The sequence below is a fragment of the Lasioglossum baleicum genome, chromosome 13, assembly GCF_051020765.1.
Source record: "Lasioglossum baleicum chromosome 13, iyLasBale1, whole genome shotgun sequence".
Taxonomy (NCBI): domain Eukaryota; kingdom Metazoa; phylum Arthropoda; class Insecta; order Hymenoptera; family Halictidae; genus Lasioglossum; species Lasioglossum baleicum.
This window is the reverse complement of record NC_134941.1, coordinates 12,437,303-12,456,515: the sequence shown is the minus strand read 5'-3', so window position 1 is coordinate 12,456,515 and position 19,213 is coordinate 12,437,303. Positions and strand designations below refer to the sequence as shown.

The 19,213-nt window shown below is 46.7% G+C and overlaps 2 protein-coding genes across 2 annotated transcripts; one reads left to right on the top strand and one right to left on the bottom strand.

Moving 5' to 3' along the window:
* Positions 1 to 119: 119 nt before the first annotated feature.
* Positions 120 to 5,558, bottom strand: LOC143214945 (uncharacterized). Its single transcript, XM_076436543.1, has 3 exons — positions 4,488 to 5,558; positions 3,608 to 3,742; positions 120 to 2,232 (listed from the first exon to the last, which is right to left on the bottom strand). Exons 1-3 carry the CDS (start codon positions 4,699 to 4,701, stop codon positions 2,039 to 2,041), a joined length of 543 nt encoding a protein of 180 aa, XP_076292658.1. The 5' UTR covers positions 4,702 to 5,558; the 3' UTR covers positions 120 to 2,038.
* Positions 5,559 to 10,054: 4,496 nt separating this feature from the next.
* On the top strand, positions 10,055 to 18,557 carry LOC143214775 (uncharacterized). Its single transcript, XM_076436156.1, has 3 exons — positions 10,055 to 11,190; positions 11,683 to 14,542; positions 15,618 to 18,557. The coding sequence occupies exons 1-3, from the start codon at positions 10,147 to 10,149 to the stop codon at positions 17,381 to 17,383; spliced, it is 5,670 nt and encodes a 1,889-aa protein (XP_076292271.1). The 5' UTR covers positions 10,055 to 10,146; the 3' UTR covers positions 17,384 to 18,557.
* The last annotated feature ends 656 nt before the right edge of the window (positions 18,558 to 19,213 follow it).

The following is a 19,213-nucleotide window of genomic DNA, read 5'->3' as shown; positions in this document are numbered from 1 at the left end:
TTTCTCTTTTTGCTCTAAGCGTACCCCACTAAGCCGGGAAACTGGGTCTCTGTGCAGTCTGTCGATTCAATTCATACCGTAGAATGCGCACACGCGGTTGGCTGCGTGCGTCTGCATGATCGGCGGACCTTGACGCGCGGAAAATTCAATATCAACTGCTGCGAGCCTCTGCGGCCACTTACGAAAACTCTAGAAAGCTCAGGATCCAAGTTTGGAGGATTTTGAACAGCCTGAAAGTCCGGGACGACGCTGACAGGACAACAAAGTCATCGGTTCATCGGTTTAATAAATAACTTACTACGGTATACATCGATCTATAAATAATTCGGTGTCGATTCTTACGAGCTACTGGTAGACTGAGGTATACGGTTATTCTTTAACCCTTTCGCTCCTGAGACACTTACAATACTTGCTCATATAAAAATAATGCTATTATTTAAGATACGTAGGCGCGCGTCTGTCGGATCGAAAGGATCGAACTAAGTCGACTTAAATCTACGAATTTGGTTCTATGCTTCGACCCAGCGGTCCGGGAATCATGTTGCTCCTCTGAGCTGCAATGGAGACTGTGGGGAGTCATAGAAAATTGTCATAACTTTGCTACATTTGTCTTGATGCAGGATCTGTCCGGAAAGTAATGCGATAACATTTTTATTCTTCACAGTAGGACACGTGCGCGACGACACATTTTTTCCAGCGCGATTTCAATGCTTCGTATGCTCCCTGGAAGGCGTTTTCTGGAACTTTTCGTAGTACTCTCGTCGCAGCCTCGTCGAGAACTTACGGTTAAAACTTTTCCGTAGGCTACGGGGAAAACAGTAAACGGTACCTTTTAGTTGGAAGTGTTCGAAAGACTTAAACAAACACGTCAACGCACGACAACGCGCCCAGCCAGCGATCTGCGAATATCTGGCAAAAAATAACGTCACAACACTTCCTCAAGCCCCGTGCAGTCCTGACGTGTCTTCCGTCGACTTCTTTTTGTTTCCAAAAATTACAAATGTGCTAAAAGGATGCCATTTTTAAACCGTGGAACGCTTAAAGAGGCTGCGAAGAGGGTACTTACGAGAGGTTCTAGAGAACGCCTTCCAGGGAGCATACGAAGCATGGAAATCGCGCTGGAAAAAATGTGTCGACGCCCGAGGGTCCCACTTCAAAGAATTTTAAAGGTTACTACTCATATGTTCAATAAATGATTTTTTTTTAAATGTGGTCGCATTACTTTTCGGACAGACAGACAGAGTTCACAGGTATTGGTGCCGAAGAGAAATAATTTGCACTCCTGTCTTTTCGAAAATTCTGCCAAATTAGCTGCTTAGGGTCAGCAATTAGAAGTTTACAGTGGATGGGCTTAAGGAGGTAGACTTCTCATTTCTCGATAATGCAAACGTGGGGTTTTTCACTAGTTAAAAGCGTTAGAGAGAGATGAAAGATCAATCTCTCAAGATACCTATTTTTACGGTAACGAGGCGTAATTTGTGATATTCGTCAGCACGCAGCTGTCGCAGCTTTGTGCTTCCGAATAATGCAGATTACGCTTCGTAAACATAAAAATAGGACTTTTGAGGGCGAAAAATCCCATCTTTGCACACCATCGAGAAATGAGAATGTTGCAATCCTGGAAACAAGACTATCCCTTTAAGTGTGGTCCGAGATGCTGCGTACAATTTCAGCAACTGTTCCGCATCAGTTACAACTTCTGCACACTTCCAGATTCCAAGGTTAAGACAGTTTTCAAAGGGTCAATTCCCCGGACATGGGGCCGATGTTAAATTGGTCTAAAATCGTCGCTAGAGTCTCTACAGTTCCTTTGGTTCGCGATAAATGCCATCGGCGGCTGAGAAAGTCCTCGTGTCCCTCCGTTGATCGTTGTACACGGAAAGAAAACCACAGTGGTCAGCCCATCACTGTCCATTCTTGATGGAAAAAACGGACGATAAAGAAAAGGAACTACCAGGATATGCGATAGCCTGGTTCCGTTTGTGGTCGTCGTCGGTGGAACAGTTTCTCATCTGCAGTAGGACGAGCAGCCTTATTATTATCCTCTGTAATAATAATGATCGTCGTTTTCTGGACCGCTGTGCGGCATCCAGCCGTTGTACACGTGACTCTGCCCGAAAGGAGGAGAATTATGCACGTGCACGTGGATCGGTTGCTGTGATGGGTTCTGCTGCCAGCCGGATGTGAACTTTGCTATTATGGTACTCAGCTTCAGCACCAACAGGGCCACACCTGCAACAGAATTAGTGTTAATTGCGTTTGACCACTACGACCTCAAACCTATGCATTCTTCTAACTATTGAGCAGCGATTGGCAATCCTTTTTAATTAGATCTTTTGTTACATCATATTTGACAACTGCGACCTCAAACCTATTCATTCTCCTAAATATTGAGCAGCGATTGGCAATCCTTTTTAATTAGATCTTTTGTTACATCATATTTGACAACTGCGACCTCAAACCTATTCATTCTCCTAAATATTGAGCAGCTATTGGCAATCCTCTTTAATTAGATCTTTTGTTACATCATATTTGACAACTGCGACCTCAAACCTATGCAGTCTCCTAAATATTGAGCAGCGATTGGCAATTCTTCTCAATTAGATCTCGTGCATCTTATTTAACAGCTGCGACCTAAACCAGAGTTGGGCAAAAATTTAATCAACGTTTGACGAATAAATTTCTACTTCAACCGTTAATCGCACTTAACAATTAAGCTCCTATTTTAGTCGTAGTTTAGTCGCTTTCAATTGTAATCGTCAATCGCATAATTGATAAATGATTAGCTGCTGAAATTTCGAAATGAAATACGGAATCAAAACTATATGAATACTGAAAAAAATGTAAACTGAGTTTAGGTGTATTGTAAATGACAATGGTAATGATAAACCAAATGGTCTATAATATTACTATAACTTATAATTTATAATTTAATTTATAATTTATAATTTCTATAATTTACGTGCTTTTATGTTTTTTTCGATGATTTCTTATTTTAATCACCGATTGACGATTAAATTCATCAATCAATTGAATCGGTCTCCAAGTTTTGCTTGATTTCTTATTTTAATCACTGACTTTTTTAATCACTTTTTTAATCGTACACATTAATCAATCAATCTTGATTAAAATTTTAATCGACTAATGCCCAACTCTGACCTAAACCTATGCATTCTCCTAAATATGGAACAACGATTAGCAATCATTTTCAAGTACATCTCGCACATTACATTTACAACTGCGACCTTAAAAAGAATAGAATAATTATTCTCAATATAATGTGTACAGTTTCATACACCTTCTCTGCTGTTTAGTTAATGGAGATAATCGACGTGCCAAATGGGCGGCCATTTAATACTGTGCAGTTTACCGAGCACGGAGAGGTTTCCGGCCGAGTGGACACGCGATGACAATACTAATCAAATCAGAAAGAAAGTGGGTCCACCGGTAAAATTTGGCAGTACGTTTTCAAACTAGTGAACCATGGACAGACATTATCGATAAATGAGGACGATGTCTCCTGATTGTGTATGCGCCTAGTGTACATACCAAACTCGCACCGTTATCTCTTCGTGCAAGGGAACAATGCTCCATAATTCGTGCTTACCGATGAGCAGTCCTTTCAGCGAGATCACCGTCAACACTGTGAGCATCGTCATCATCACTCCCATTTTGTACACCATCGGCATCAGCATGAATTGTATGCGCTTCACTCCGAATGTTCTCGCTTGTATGGACGACCCTGAATAATCACAAGAATTCATTAATGCTTGTCAAGCTTGTCAATCGTGCGATCGATTATTCGAAATTGGTTGCTATTCAGTAACTAACAATTTCTGTCTCTAATTTCGTTAGTAATTTTAAGCCTGCTGATGTCCTCGGGTCTGGAATAGTAAAATCTTCGATCAACAATTTGTTGGGGAAGATCCAACCCTACAACATTCAAATTATGATCTTCCATTTGGAAAATGTAATCGAGATTACGATGGATTTCAGCAGGATAAAATCAACAAGCCAAGAGCAAGCATTACATTAGATCTTCCTTTTTATATCGATCGTATAATTGTTAATAAAAGATGTACTAATGCTCTCGGCGCACTGGTTCGATCTAATTTCAAATTAGATTAATTATATTCATAAACAATGCGCCGAGAGCATTAGTACATCTTCTAATTACATTAGATCGTTCGGAAAGTAATTTCGTTCTTCGTGAAAGGGATTTATCTTAAACCCAACATTTCATTTTAAATCGCAAAATCCTGATATATCTTGACAGCTGACAATTCACGACAGAAAAATATTGTGTGCCGTTTAAGGAGAGAATTTAAACACTTTTCTGCTAATAGAAAACAGAAATTCTACGAGCATGGGATCTTTAGCCTGATAAGTGTCATGAAACTTATTCCAAATGGTAAGAAATTCGCTTTCATTTTCCCTCGAGAAAATGGAATGACTTTCCGACGGTCCTAATAATATTTGGCACTGACCTTGATCTTCACCCGGATCGATCAGTCCGTCCAAGAACTCCCTCACTACTAGAACATCAGGGTCGACGCCGTCCTTGGAAATGGGCAGAAGCTTAGTGACTTTATCTGGCAGATGTTGGCCGTGGTCCAGCGTGTCGTCTCGAACGGTCTCGGCGCATTTCGAAAAAGTGGCCGCGAGCAGCAAGCACGCGAGTGCGCAACCAATCGGCCGCATTATCGAACCGGTTGCTTCTCGATCACGTGACCGTGCTCATCGACGGAGCGGGCACCGGTGCACTCGGCTAGGATGCAATTGATGCAGCGGATGCAACGGCGACGGGCACACTGGTTATTTCACTGTTGAATTTCGGCGGAGGAACCACGGAAATCACGGGGACGTGTTAATCGGGGCCGTACGAGTCGTCGTATGATTCGGACGAGCGGCCACGGCGCCGTTCCGACTCAAAAGAGGATCGAGAGACGTGTGCGCGGTAGATCTGCGCGCCGCGCCGCCTCGAATTCACTCCTGCCCGGCAATTTCGTTGGCGGGACGGGAACAACGCTTGAAACACTTTTCGAGCACTGGCCCATGGAACGGCGCTGCAGCTCGATAACCGCCTCGCTGACTTTCGAGGCACGCGCGCCTCTTTCACGCGATCGCCCAACAATCCGCTCCTCGTCCGTGAGGCCATTAAAAATGCACCGTCATGTAATACACCGAAATTACGAATTAATTAATAAATATACCGAGATAGATAGATGTTCAAGGATACGGGTGGAGTTCTTTTTTAGTTAAAAGACACAGCCTGAAATAGGTAACTTTAAACTAAACTTTATTGTCAATGGAAACGGCAAATAAAATAGTTTACCGGGTAATTATACAGTTAGGAGCAAAACTGATCACTAGACTGCGGATCTTTATGCAAAATGAAAATTGTCTGCATCGATTGCAAGAAATAGAAACCAACTTGAATGTTGTTTCTTCTCTAAATGATTTTAATACAGGAGAAATCATATATTGACATCTTCAATTGTTAAAATTTTTCCACAATTTTGAATTTCATCTTCTCAATTTTGCTATAAATGCATAAAGATCCGCAGTCTACTGATCACACACAATTTAAATCGGAATAACTATTTTATGGATGGAACGACTTCAATTTTTCTGTGAGGCTAGAAGAATTAGTTTAGTAATTGACATCGTTATTGTGAAAGACAATAGTAAAAATTGCTTTTTAGGATTTTTTTAGCTGGGCCAATAACGAAAATTTAAAAGATGTGTTTGGCCAACTCGCATAAATTATATACGCTCTGAAAATTTCATTGAAATTGGTTAATTGGTTCACAAGTTATGAACGATCAAAATTGGTAAAAGGCCGAAGATCTTGAAAAATTGTCATTCTTACCAAGTTTGGTCGTTTATAACTCGTGAACCAATTAGCCAATTTCAATGGAATTTTCAGAGCGTATATAATTTATACGAGTCGACCATCATTTAAATTTTCGTTGTTGGCCCTGCTAAAGAAGTCGTAAAAATCAATTTTTACTATTGTCTTTCACAATTCCGACCAAATGCATATTTTCAACATATTTTTAGATGTAATTTACTAAACTAATTCTTCTAACCTTACAGAGAAATTGAAGTCATTTGGTCCGTTCATAAAAAAGTTATTCTGATTTAAAGTGTGTGTGATCAGTAGACTGCGGATCTTTATGCAAAATAAAAAATGTTCGCACTGATTGCAGAACACAGAAGCCAAATAAAAATTCTATTCTTCTGTTAATTATCCTATTAAGCTGAAGCTAATAGATTGATGTCCTCAAATATTTTTACCATGTCCACTGCTTTAAATTGTACGTGTCCATTTTTATCATAAATCCATAAAATCCGCAGTCTAGACACGACACCGCACCAATTCTTGAATTTTGAGCTTTTTCAGAACTGTTTCCAGAACTATTTCGACAATGGACACACCAGATAAACCGAGATACAGCACAGAGTACAAAATCCGAACAGCAAAGGGTTACACGTACAAATACAGACCCAGAAAATGGTTCGAAAGGACTGTTCCACTCTCCGGCGTCGTTTCGTGTATCCAACGATTGCACGGCGTCCCACTTTCGGTATCACTGTCACGGTCACTGTCCCGCAATCATCGCAATAACCCGACGGCGCGGTAACTCATCGCTCCAGGATCCTCTCGACGAATGATCCATCGCAACGCGAGCGATAGATGAAAAAGCCTGGAATAATAGCGAGACGATCGTGTGCTCCTTCGGCCAAATGCGTTTTTAATCGGCCCTCGATCTGTTAATTAGAAGCGATCCGCTTCCTCGACGAGGGTAACGCGACTGGCTCGTAATCTCGACATAATTGCGCCGACTAATGACTTTCCCAGCGAGTCAACCGCCGACTGACCTCTTAACGTGCCGTTCTAAAGATCGTTAACGCGGCGATCGGCAAACTGGCACCCATCAAATTCCCGATTTAATTAACAAAATCAGCAGCTGAGTCTTTTAATTTGTACACTCTCTCAGATTCTGCAAACCCTGAGGACCACACTATCAATTCATAGACGTCATTAACCCCTTGCCGTATTTTAGCGAGTCAGACTCGTCGTGAAGATTTTAATAAAGTCTAACAAATATGAATGTTATGTGTTCCTTTTCAGATTAAATAAAATCCGACTCGTTTGTAATCAATATTTAAGCATTAAAATGAATGTAGCCATACAAAAAATAGAAATTTTCTCTTCTACGACATTTTTCGGGATAAAATAGACATCATTAACCCCTTGCCGTATTTTAGCGAGTCAGGCTCATCATGAAGATCTTAATGAAGTCTAACAAATATGAATGTTATGTGTTCCTTTTCAGATGAAATAAAATCCGACTCGTTTGTAATCAATATTTAAGCATTAAGATGAATGTAACCATACAAAAAACATAAATTTTCTCTCCTGCGACATTTTTCGGGATAAAGTCGTTTAATCGCCGTAACTGTAAAGGAAATGGTACGGCAAGGGGTTAAAGAGTGCAAAATGTTTAACGTGTAATAGCAAACAATTTTTATTATCCACACGAAGATCGAACAGTTGTCCGAGGTCTCGGCCGCACGAAATTTCCCATCGAAACCGAGAGCGTCGTAAAGCCTCGGTTGAACGCGCGAGGCAGTCGCACTTTCGATGGTGGTTATGGCTACAATTCATTGCCGAGTCGTTGTGAACGCGGCTTAAAGGGACGAGCCTGCCGCATACCGGATAAAAGGAAGAAACGCGGTACAGGTTTACTGCGTCGGCTTTGCTCAGTGCGCGAAGAGAGAAGATGAGCGAAGAGGAAACGAAGAACGAACATCTCGGTGGCCATCTTGGAAAATAATGCGCGTCGTAAAAATTCTTTACCCTGGCCGGCGAGACGTGTTAGTGTATGCTCCTCTCTTCGCTCTCTCTCTCTCTTTCTGGTCGTTCTTCTAGTCTCGATTCCCTCAAGGACTAAAAATACAACCCCTTGCGCCCAGAACCAGCCGTATCGAAGACGAACCTGAAACCCGGCCTCCTGCGCTGTGTTCGTGCTGCATCTTCTCTCCGCTAACTGCTTCCTCTTCCCCTGCCCCTTCCTCCCCGAACGATGTCTTCTTGCTCACTTTTCGATGCAACGAGAGTACAAAACGCGGCGCAACGTTTTAATGGCTCGTCCGAGGAATCGCGAAGGGAACGTCGTAACATATAACACAAGAAAACCATGATCGCGAAAGGCGTCGTCGCTTCAGGGTTGGAATTAAACGTTTAGAACCTGATTCCCCTTCTTGCTTAAAATTATCAGCTGGAACACATGATTTCAGGGAAATCACAAAACTATTTTGTGACGAACAGAATTTTTAGGGGAAGGTTCGAACAGTCCCTATCCCTTTTCTAAAGGTAAAGGATTCCCTCCGATCCAGTTCGTTTCTCGCTTCTTCCTTTAAATGCTCTGCAAGAACACACAATTACCGAGGAATTACGGAGAAACGTCCATGCCACCGTGTTTCGTTCAGACTCGAGGCTTCGGAAGTGAAACGAATTCATAGCTGAGATTCCAACAGCTCCTAACCCTTGTCGGACAGATGCAGGGTCACGTTTGACCCAGTTATGTTCGCCGCTCGGTAGGAACACGTTATTACGGAGCAATCTTGAAAGTACGTAGCTGTATTCGACACAGGCAGAACAATGCGCCCATCATCCGTTCTCCGGTTCTCCAGCCGAAACTGTCCGTTCTCCAAGATCCCCACGGCTGCCGCAACGGTAGCTGGAGCAGATCGTCGCCCGAGTTTCCTATTGCATCGAAACCCTGAAGAATGCAGCAGGTACGTCGAAGTAAGGTGCATCGGTCAATCGTTGAAATCGCGAGAATCCCGATTCCTTGTATCGATAACGGCGTCCGGATGGCCGTCGTGTATTCCGCGACATCGGGGACCAGTTTTTCCGCGGGGATCGCGTTCCAGGCGATGTATGTCGAGCCTGGAAGACCGTAGACCCGAAGAACGAAGGAGAAACACGACCGGGTGGTTTGAATAACGCGCGAAGGGGAGTGCCCAGGTTATTTTCCTCGGAGCGCAGCGTTGCTGTCCAAGGTTAATTGGCTCGTTACGGTGTTAGCCGCGAGGGGCGACATTAGAGGTTGGCTGGTAGCTGTGGCATCGTTTCGATTATTCAAATGGTCCTCTCTCCGGGAGGACAGGCTCTAATTCGCCGTCGGTGTACGAGCAAGAAGCTGTCATTAGCCGATGAATAAAACGAGACCTCGGGCGAAACGTACCAGACGCGTGTTCCGCGAATCTCTCCCGATGGGTTCACCGTAGGATACGTCGAGGAGCTAAATGCATCCGCGAGGGTCGTCTGAAAAGTCTTGAGCCTCAACATGAAGATGACGTTACTCGTCGATACCGTTTCTGGTACTATACTGTAATATTCAGTTGCTGTTTGACCGTCGTTTGTGTCGGGCAATGTCAGTGTTTTTGTAAAGAAAGTGCTGTACCGTCAAGACAATGCACGAATTCTCCTGTTTCCCAAGCTGAAAGCTTCGCTTGGAGGACAGATTTTCATAGAACGAGGAGGTCATCGCATACGTAGACGCCTATTTTGCGAAGCAAGACGCCAACTACTATTTGGAACAGCGTTGTATAAAGCTCGAGTCTTTGAAGCTCCAGAGCTCAGTCTTAAAGACTAACTTTCTATAGAAGAACTTTCTAAGAAGCTTTATACAACAGTAATTTGGAAGGGTTAGAAAGGCTAGAACATCGCTGAGAAAAGTGTATCAACTTAAAAAGGAGACTACGTTGAAAACTAAAACTTCGTTTGAAAAATCCTTGTTTCCATGTCGGGCTGAGAACTTTTCAGACGACCCTCGTACACCCGTTAGACCGTGAACCCGATCCTCCCGGCAACCCTGCGGAGAACACTGTCGACGAGGTGGGGAGGACAAGAGCGGCATCGCTCTGCAGCGTAAAAATGGAAATGCCCGGCTCCGTCGTTGCCTATCCACACAGTCTCGCGGTTCCCCGCGTCTCGTTGGTTGAACCAGTGCGTGCACTCTCACGGGCATCGTCTCCGGACGATGGTATGTGTATTACCATACCTCTCCGCCATGGCTGACCATAGACCGGCTCAGCAGTGGCCGAGACATTCGCCTCTCGACCGCGACCATGAGAGCACTCATCTCGCGCCGCCCACAGCCAACGAGTACTCGTTCTTTGCTCTGTCTCCTGTTGCTGCTGTTCGTCGTCGACGGTGGTGGAGCGCGCACCGTTCTCATCCCCGATGATCTTCAAGAAGCTGTTGCCCAGCTGGATTCCGGGGCTAAGCTTCCGGCAGGGGACAGTGAACCCAGTTCGAGCCTAACTTCGAAGACCGGAGACAGTGCCCAAAATAATGATGACGTTGAAAGGACGACGATAATTCTCAATTCACCTGGAAGTACCGCAACCGATTATTCGGAGTTTCCGGGTTTCGACCTGGTGTACAACCCCGATGAATCGACGAGGAAGAGCGACTCGCCGTTGGCCAAGTTCGCCGAGGAACAGGTGATGAAGAAGAGACGGCGGAACGACGTGGTCCCGAAGTCGGAGGTTCGCGAGAACGTGGAGGTCACTGCGGAGGGGATCGAAGAGGTCAAGGACGAAGGTATCCGCAGGTTCGATGGCCAGGTGGACGGCGACGGAACTGTTCCTTATCAGGACAACGTGCCCGACGTTGTGACCAACGATGCCGGTGCTCGCCTGTCGGTGGACCCCGAAGAGGTCAAGAAGGATTGGATCAGATCTGTTCCGGAGGAGGAGGGACAATCTTCCGCTCGAGTGGCTCAAGAACCCGAAGAACCGAAAGAACAATCACCGAGCGTGCTGATCAAGTCGGGAGCGGTTGAGCCTGACCAGAAGAAAGAGACCGTTGACGACGGGGACGAGAACACGCATAGAGGAGACCGATACCTGAACGAACCTCTGGGAAAATCGAGACGCAAGAGTTCCACGGTGTACTTGAACGCCGAGGAGAAGAAAACTTCCGACGGAGAGGCAGCGGAGATCGTCGACGGGCAGATTAAGAAGCTGATCTCGATCCGCGACGACGCGCTAGACGCGCAGAAGGTGGACAACCTGGACGAGGCAAAGGTGCTGACCTCGAAGCGGCAGGCCGGACTGGACGAGGCGGCGATCACGCAGGAGAACGTTCGACTCGAACAGGGAAACAAGGTAACGGCTACTAACCCATTTCGCGGTAGACAGATCTTAGGTGCGTTCGCGCCCTTGAGGAGGTGGAAGGAACAGGCGGTAGCGCTTCAGGATCAGATAAGAGACAAGACATTCCTGCTCCGCCTGAGGGAGCAGGCTGCCGAGGTGCTTCCGGACGCACCCAAGTTCACCGAGAATCAGTTGTTGGACGCGCTGGAGCAGATCGCGCTTTCCAAGAGAGTGGACCCTTCGAACAGCTCCTACATGGGCAACCTGAAGGATCTCGGGCTGACCGAGGTGCAGCTGCGGATCATCGGGTGCGCGGAGCAGTTGCTGGCCGTTAGGGAACGCCAGTCGTTCGTGAGCAACGTGGTGCAGTGCGTGCAGGGTCTCAGCGTGTTCAACTGCATTCGGATCTTCGTGTGGCCGATCGTGGTGGACAATCTGCCCGAATCCGTCACCCAGAACCTCGGCAACCTGCCGATCGAGATAAACGTGTTTGACTTGTTTCAGGGGAACAGGCCGAAGTCGGGAAGGGCTCAGAACTTGCATCATCAAGTCCGGCTGATCGCGCCGGAGTCCGTCGTGTACAACATCCTGCAGGACGCTCTGGAGTCGTATCCCGCTGATCAGACGCTGGTGTCGTACGTCGACCCGAAGAACGAGACCTTCAAGGACCTGCTCACCACGAACCAGCTGGACATCCTGCTGATGGGGGAGAAGCTGCTGCCGCAAGCACTGCGCCAGGAGTACTCCGACAGGATGTTCTCCTGCCTGAGGAGATTCGAGTACTTCAGCTGCGTCAAGTACTTCGCCTGGCCGATGATCAAGCAGTACTTCCCGGCGCTGCCGGTCTTCCCGGACTATCAGAACTGGTACCCGGTCTTCGACTTCTACCCGCAGTACCCGATCGTCCCGTTCCCCCCTCTGTCGGAAGATGTCGGCGAGCTGCCGGAAGTGGTGGACTCCGATGGGACGCGCTCCAGAGGACCCAGACCCGAGGAGATCATCATCCAGGTGCTCCGGAACACGATGAAGGAGCAGCCACGATTGTCCGCGACGCCGTCCTTCATCGACCAAACCACGGACTCCTACGTCGCTCTGATACCCCAGGACCAACTGCTGGCCATCAACATGGCCGAGCAACTGATCCCGGTCGCCCTCCGGCCGCAGTTCGTAAGGAACACCGTGCAGTGCATGAAGGAGTACAACTACCTGACCTGCATCAAGTACTCGACCTGGCCCACCGTCAGGCAGTTCATCCCCAATTTCCCGAGCATCTCCGGAATCCTGCCCGACTTCCAGATCCCGGGATGGCCGGACCTCGGTGATTACATCCCGTCGTTACCTGGTATACCAAGCGTTCCAGATTTCGGATCCTACTGGCCGTTCGGAAGCTCCTCCCCGCAGCAGCCGGAAGCGCCGACGTTCGTGCTGCTGAAGGACCCACCGGACACCTTGCGATCCTCCAAAGAGCTGGAGACGAGGATCTACAATCTCCTGCGGGACGTTGCTGCCCGCAGGACTCCGGCGATCACGCCGTTCGTCTTCAGCGGGAACGTGGTGTCGTTGAGCAAGTTCACGAGATGTCAGATCGAGATTCTACAGCTGGCGGAATACCTGATACCTTACTTGGCCAGAGCAGGCTTGATCTCCGACGTGATCGTGTACCTGCAGAGAAGCGACGACTTCATCGACTGCGTCAGGTACGTGATATGGCCGACGGTCGCCAGTTACTGTTCCGATCTGCCCGAGTTCCCTTCGCTGGAGAACAAGGAGTCGTTCGCTTCGTCGGAACCTGCGGTTAATCCCGGAGAGAAGATGCAGGAGCGAGTGATCCCCGAAGCGGACCGCGAGAAGGTGATCGCGAACCGTTTCCAGGACGAAGAGTCCAGGAACAAGGTCCAGAACGCGCCGGTGATCAGCGTGACCGGGACCAGGTTCGTACCGATCTTCACCGAGCACCCCGAGAACGTGATCCTCAACATCGTCCGCTCGGTGCAGCTACAATCGCAGAACCTGAATCGCGGCACCGCGGCGACCACTTCGACCACCAAGAACCAGCAGTTCCTCGACCTGATCACCGAGCAGCAGATCAACATCGTCAACACCGTGGACAGCCTGCTGCCGGAGAGCATTCGCACCAACTTCACCTCGAAGCTGATCGCCTGTCTCCGCGTGAACAACTTCCTCGTGTGCAGCAGGGACGTGATCTGGCCGACCCTGTCCAGCTACTTCCCCTGGCTGCCCAGTTTCCCTAACTTCGGCGCCATAAGCAATCCTCCAAGCAACACGACAGCTCCCAGCGGAGGTACTAGGATGAACTTGACAGAAGTCAGCTCGAACACGAACGCTCCACCCTTGTCGGAGACAGACGTGAAAACAGGACAACACGGAGACACCAAAGTGACTATAACGGACACCAGGTTCGTCCCGATCTTCAACGAGGGCCCTGAATCTGTGATTCTGAAAATTCTCAAGGCCGTGGAGCTATCTGTTCCCGACCTCAAAGACAGAGTCAGCTCCCAGTACTTTCCCGAGACGCTCAGAGATCAGCAGATCGAGATTTTAAACGTCGCTCAAGGTCTGCTGCCCGTCTCCGCCCGAGACAGCTACGTCCAGAGGATGAACTCCTGCCTGAAAGACAAGGTCTTCCTGCAGTGCATCAGGGACGTCACCTGGCCGACGATCAGTGAGGTTTATCCGTGGCTACCGAAGTTCCCTAATTTCGGAGGTTATCAGACCACGCCCAGGGTCACGATGCACATGATCCTGTCCGGAACCTGGAAACAACCCAACATGCTGCTTGATACTCCCGAAGACAATTTGAAGGCTGATGGTCTAGCGTTGCAGCAGGCTGAGGAGAGGATAGAGAGTATTCTTCTGCATTCTTTGAACAGGGACCGTAAGCTGGAACGAGCTTACGTGGACATCAGCAATCCTTCTTTGTCTCATCTGACCAAACGTCAACAGAATATCGTTAAGCTTGTTGAGCTAGGGATCCCGGACGCAGCCAGGGCGACGTACATCAACAGAATACAGGATTGCACCAAGGGGAACAACTTCGTCAGCTGCACGCAGAACATCAGCTGGCCAACCCTGAAGCAGTACCTCCCAGTGCTGCCAGACTTCTCCGAGATCAGTGTTTTGCTGCCACAGCTGCCGGATGTTCCATCGATACCGCTCGATCCTCTTCCTGCTCTAGATCTGCCCATTCAGACTATTCCAGGTGTCTCAGAGCTACCCACGGGACTTCCACTGGGAATTTCTCAGCTGCCGTTCATCTCACAAGCTCCAGGACAATCCTCGCAAGCTCCTTCCGAAGCCCAGCTGCTCCAGAACCAGGCATCGTCAGCGTTTACGCCGTCAGTAGGTGAATCCATCGTTGGCACGACGCCGACATTTTGCTAAGTCACGGCTCGGAATTATTTACTCGCGACGGCCGATTTTAGAAGTCCTTTCGATTCGGACGCGCGTCTCGCTTCTCGTGACAACATCTGGCTGTCCACTAAAATTCATGAAAAAATTATTCCTATCTACTGATAATTATCGTAACCTGAAGAGATATTTACGTGAGCTTATTTAAACGGACCACCCTGTATATTTGTTGGAACAATTTTATAATTGATTGTTTAAATTTTATTGTTTTGAAACAATATTTGAAATTTTTTACTCGTTACTTATTTAGTTGTTCTCCAGATAATTTGGCAAAAAAATGTTTGGCTGGTCAAGAAAATTTGTTCACTTCAGATTCGTATTCTATGTATACTACCGAAAACATGGAAATTTAAAATCTCAAGGCGATACAAAAAATGAAGGGGTTACTAAACGCGATTAAATTTACTAATTTATACTTTAATTCAAAATTTCCCCTGAATTTTAAATTTTACAATCAATTTACTAATCCATATTTTACATTAATAACCCTATCCTTAAATTTTATAATAGATTTACTAATTTATATTTTAGTTTATTATAAAATTTCCCCTCAATTTTAAATTTTACAATCAATTTACTAATCCACATTTTAATTTAATAACCGTATCCTTAAATTTTATGATAAATTTACTAATTTATATTTTAATTTAAAATTTCCCCTCAATTTTAAATTTTACAATGAATTTACTAATCCATATTTTAATCTAATAACCCTATCCTTAAATTTTATAATAAATTTACTAATTTATATTTTAATTTAAAATTTCCTCTCAATTTTAAATTTTACAATAAATTTACTAATCCATATTTTAATTTAATAGTCCTACTCTTAAATTTTATTATTCCAATTTAGTATTCCTACTCTTAAATTTTATTATTCCAATTTAGTATTCCGATGCAATCGTCCCACTGTGGGACGCAGCCTCCGAAATTCGGTCTCATGACGAGTAAATAATTCCGAGCCCTGAGCCAAGTAGTCCAGCTGATCACTGACTGTGTTCTGTTTTCAGATAACAGAGTACCGGTACCAGGATACGCAGGCCAGCCGCCAGGAATCCTCTTAGACATCTCGCAGGAGAGGGTGCAGCTCGGCGACGTCGCCCAGCTGACGAAGGACTCAGAAATCAAACGTAGAAACCGCAGGAGCGTTGTGGACTTGACGAATACTTACTACGAGACTGACGAGACTGGCTCGTCGGACTCTTCTTCAGCGTACCCTAACAAAATAAACGAGTCCGAGTATCTCCGGCTACTGATCTTGATGAGAGAGAGAGGGAAAGCTTCCTCGGAGTCGAGGGGTTACTACGCCGACACATTGAACGCCACGGTTAGGAAATCTCTGACAGCTGATCAGTACGAGATCATTAAAATCGTGGAGGAGGTGGACCCAGTGCAGGGTAGAGGTATAGCCCAGCAAGTGGTAAGCTGTATCGCAGGTTTCAGCTTCATCCGTTGCGTGGGGATCTTCGTGTGGCCGTTGATCGTCAGCCAGTTTCCCTTGCTCGGGTTCTTCGGTCGCTCCTTGGACACGGAGAGCCAGGTGCAGGAGTTCTTCGGGATGTCGACCACCGATTTCGAGAAAGAGATGCTAGAACGAAGGGACTCGATCGAGCAGTATCTGCTCGACTGGTACAAGAAGATCGTCGAGGACAAATTCCAAACGAACCTTGGCTGCCTGAAGATCAAGGGCTACGGGAACGGCGAGCTGGGCATCAGCTTCTCCGGCTTCAGGGAAGGCAGAGGCGCCAAGCTCAAGGACAACAAAAACCTGCCGAGTATATTAACGATCATCAGCGACATCATGGAGGAGGTGTTGGACCAGCGTCCCGAGGGCGAGAAGCCGAAGAGGGACAAGGAGAAACGGGAGAAGAGCATCGACGTCTCCAGAGAGGGCGAGATTCAATTTCTGAAGGACAGCGAGGAGTACGTGGACATCATGAGGTCGATGAACGACGAGGAGATCATCACGATGTTCCTGGACAAGATCAGGACCAACGACTCCGACCTTGAGGACGGTGGGAAATTCTTCGGCTACGAGGACGCGTACAAAGCGTTCGAGGTGCTGTTCGGTCCGAGACTGACTCACAAGTTGCAGAGGGTCAATGATAAATTGAGAAACGTGGAAGAGCCTTCGGAGGAAGGTAGCAAAGGGGTGGACATCCTCTCGTTGGAGTCGCAGAAGAGTTCGGAGGAGCTGAAGGTGTTGCCTTTGGGCAGCCAGGTGACGTACGATCTTGAGAAAGAATCCTCCCGAGACCAAGAACAGAGGCAACGGCAGAAGAGAGCTAAGAGTTTCTTCAAGTCGTTTTGGGACAAGCATTCGAGCAAGCACGCGAAGGATGAGCTGAAGCAGCTGTTCGAAGAGATCGAGACAAATAAGATCGTCGACGATCGGCAAGAGAAGGAGACGGAATCGGGGCTGGTGGTGAAGCTGCCGAAGCTGGACGAGGAATTCCTGCCGAAGAAGATGACCAACTCGGTGATACACCTCGGCAGAGCTATGAAGGATAAGATGATGCAGATGATGCCTGGGCTGGGCTTGATCTTCTCGTTCCTGCTGCAAACGGCGGTGGCGCACGCGAAAGCGGCCGCCTCGATGGCTGGCATGATCAGCAACATGGCGATGGGCTCGGCGATCATCGGAATGGTCCGCGACTCCTTCTTCGGGGCGAACAGCCATCCGCAGATTAAGTACGTTTACGACAACCATAAGGTCGGGCCGGGCATCACCTGGCCCGCCAATTACGGCTCTGGTTCTCATTATCGCAGACATTAGACCGGTGCCTCGAGACTGTCAGCTTCAGGGTACACTGTAGAAGGTCCAGCGTTCAAATTCTGATAGCGATCACGGCGGGCGGTGTACGAGCTGGAGCTGCGACTATCGATTGGCAAGATCTTGTCGATACTTGAAGATCGAAGATTGAAAGTTTTCTTAACGATATTATTGATACATTTATCGATAGTCGCACCTCTCTATGCACCAGGGGACTTGCGTTCGCTTTTTCGGTACCTTCGAGACGCGTTTCTCCTTAGCATCAGGGTTCTAGGGTTATCAGGATAGCACTCTCATCCCGTAGGATCGTAGTTGGCGCGCAACGCTTAGAATTTAAGAGGAGACTGTAGATCGTTCCAGAGTTCGTCGATCGTTAAGGCTGATGTTATACAGTGAACGTTTTATTGGGCTAGCTTTAATTTTCTTCCGAACGTGGCCGGTGATTATCGCCGTTGCCATTGTTTCCCATCCTCCTCGACGCACACTGCCGCCCGCGAGTATCTGTTACGGTCTTTTAACCCTTTTCATGTCGAGCGTACTCGTCGCGAAGCGATGCGAATCTTTCGCTGCCTCAAGTAACACCTGGCGGGACGAGCAACTATCGTATTCTTCAATTAGCGTTCTCTTTAACTGTGGTCTTGTCACTTAAGCACACAGCTGGACATTTGGGGTTATACAAATAATATGCTAACTGTGTTCTTGTCACCATTTCGAAACCATTCGGCACACAGTTGGACATTTGGGATTATACAAATAATAATAATACTAATAATTAGGGTAATACAAATTCAGTATTGCTTCTACGACAGATCAGATGTTTCTGGGCGGCAGTGTACACATTTCTACGTAGACTCGTTAGAAGCACGGACCACAGACACTCGATTACTAATTAGGAACGAACCGCCTCGGGGTCCTGTTCACTAGGTTCGTTCCTGCGGGGTTTTCGCGGCAACGCGCGGGTGACGGGTTACTAGCTATTTTCTCCATTACGCTATTCATTATTTCGAATCTTATCGATCTCTCTCTTTACATATATGTATATGTATATGTATACTCGATCCGCTCAATAATACACTCCATAAGTCCCCGACCATGGGTCGGGATTATTATAAAACCCTTAGCTTGTAAGACAGCGGCTGGTTCTACGGTTTACGAAAAATAAACGTCTGAGAATCCACGCACCCTCGTTCTCCTTCTCCTGCCTCGAACAATTCCTCGTCCCCGGTCCGGCGAGCCTTTGCTGCTCGAGAGATAAGCATCTCGAGATGCCAGGCAACGTAATTGCCCGTGCTGGTACGGTTAACAGGAAGAGAAAAAGAACCGGAGAAGAAGAAAGGACCCTCATTGAATCCTAAGGCCCGCAGCAATCGGAAACCGACGGTGTTCGAGGACCCGCAGGGCTCGCCTCGTAAAGGTCAGGGCTCAGATAAACTACAGATTATTCTCTTTTCGCGAACAGCTTGTATTCGTTTCGAGCGAACTTGTTTTTCTTCTTACCGGACGTCTTCTGATCGCTCGATCGCGTTCCGAACACTTTATTACCACGCTTATATTAATTTGACGTGTTGTTGTATGCGGAAAATCTTGTAATCGAATTTTAAAACTCTTCCCATTGTTTAATCTTGCTCAAATGTTGTATACACACTTGCTTCCGATCACGATAAACGTAGAAAATAAAATATATAAAAAGAACTTTTTAAAAACCACGCTTATATTAAAATGCACTGAAAAGGAGAAAATAATTTTTTTCCTGGTTCCCCATTAAATAACGAATCCAGTTAAATGATTAATAATATTTTTCCCCAAAATTTTAAGCAATTAGTTCAATATTTC

Bases quoted from the DNA above. Each gene is read 5' to 3' on its own strand.
- LOC143214945 (XM_076436543.1), bottom strand. From the start codon at position 4,701: ATGCGGCCGATTGGTTGCGCACTCGCGTGCTTGCTGCTCGCGGCCACT. The intron at 3,743-4,487 runs GTCAGTGCCAAA...GTGATTATTCAG, and splicing joins CGATCCGGGTGAAGATCAAG to GGTCGTCCATACAAGCGAGA. The intron at 2,233-3,607 runs GTAAGCACGAAT...ATTCTGTTGCAG, and splicing joins GCTGAAAGGACTGCTCATCG to GTGTGGCCCTGTTGGTGCTG.
- LOC143214775 (XM_076436156.1), top strand. From the start codon at position 10,147: ATGAGAGCACTCATCTCGCGCCGCCCACAGCCAACGAGTACTCGTTCT. The intron at 11,191-11,682 runs GTAACGGCTACT...GACTTGTTTCAG, and splicing joins GACTCGAACAGGGAAACAAG to GGGAACAGGCCGAAGTCGGG. The intron at 14,543-15,617 runs GTGAATCCATCG...TTCTGTTTTCAG, and splicing joins AGCGTTTACGCCGTCAGTAG to ATAACAGAGTACCGGTACCA.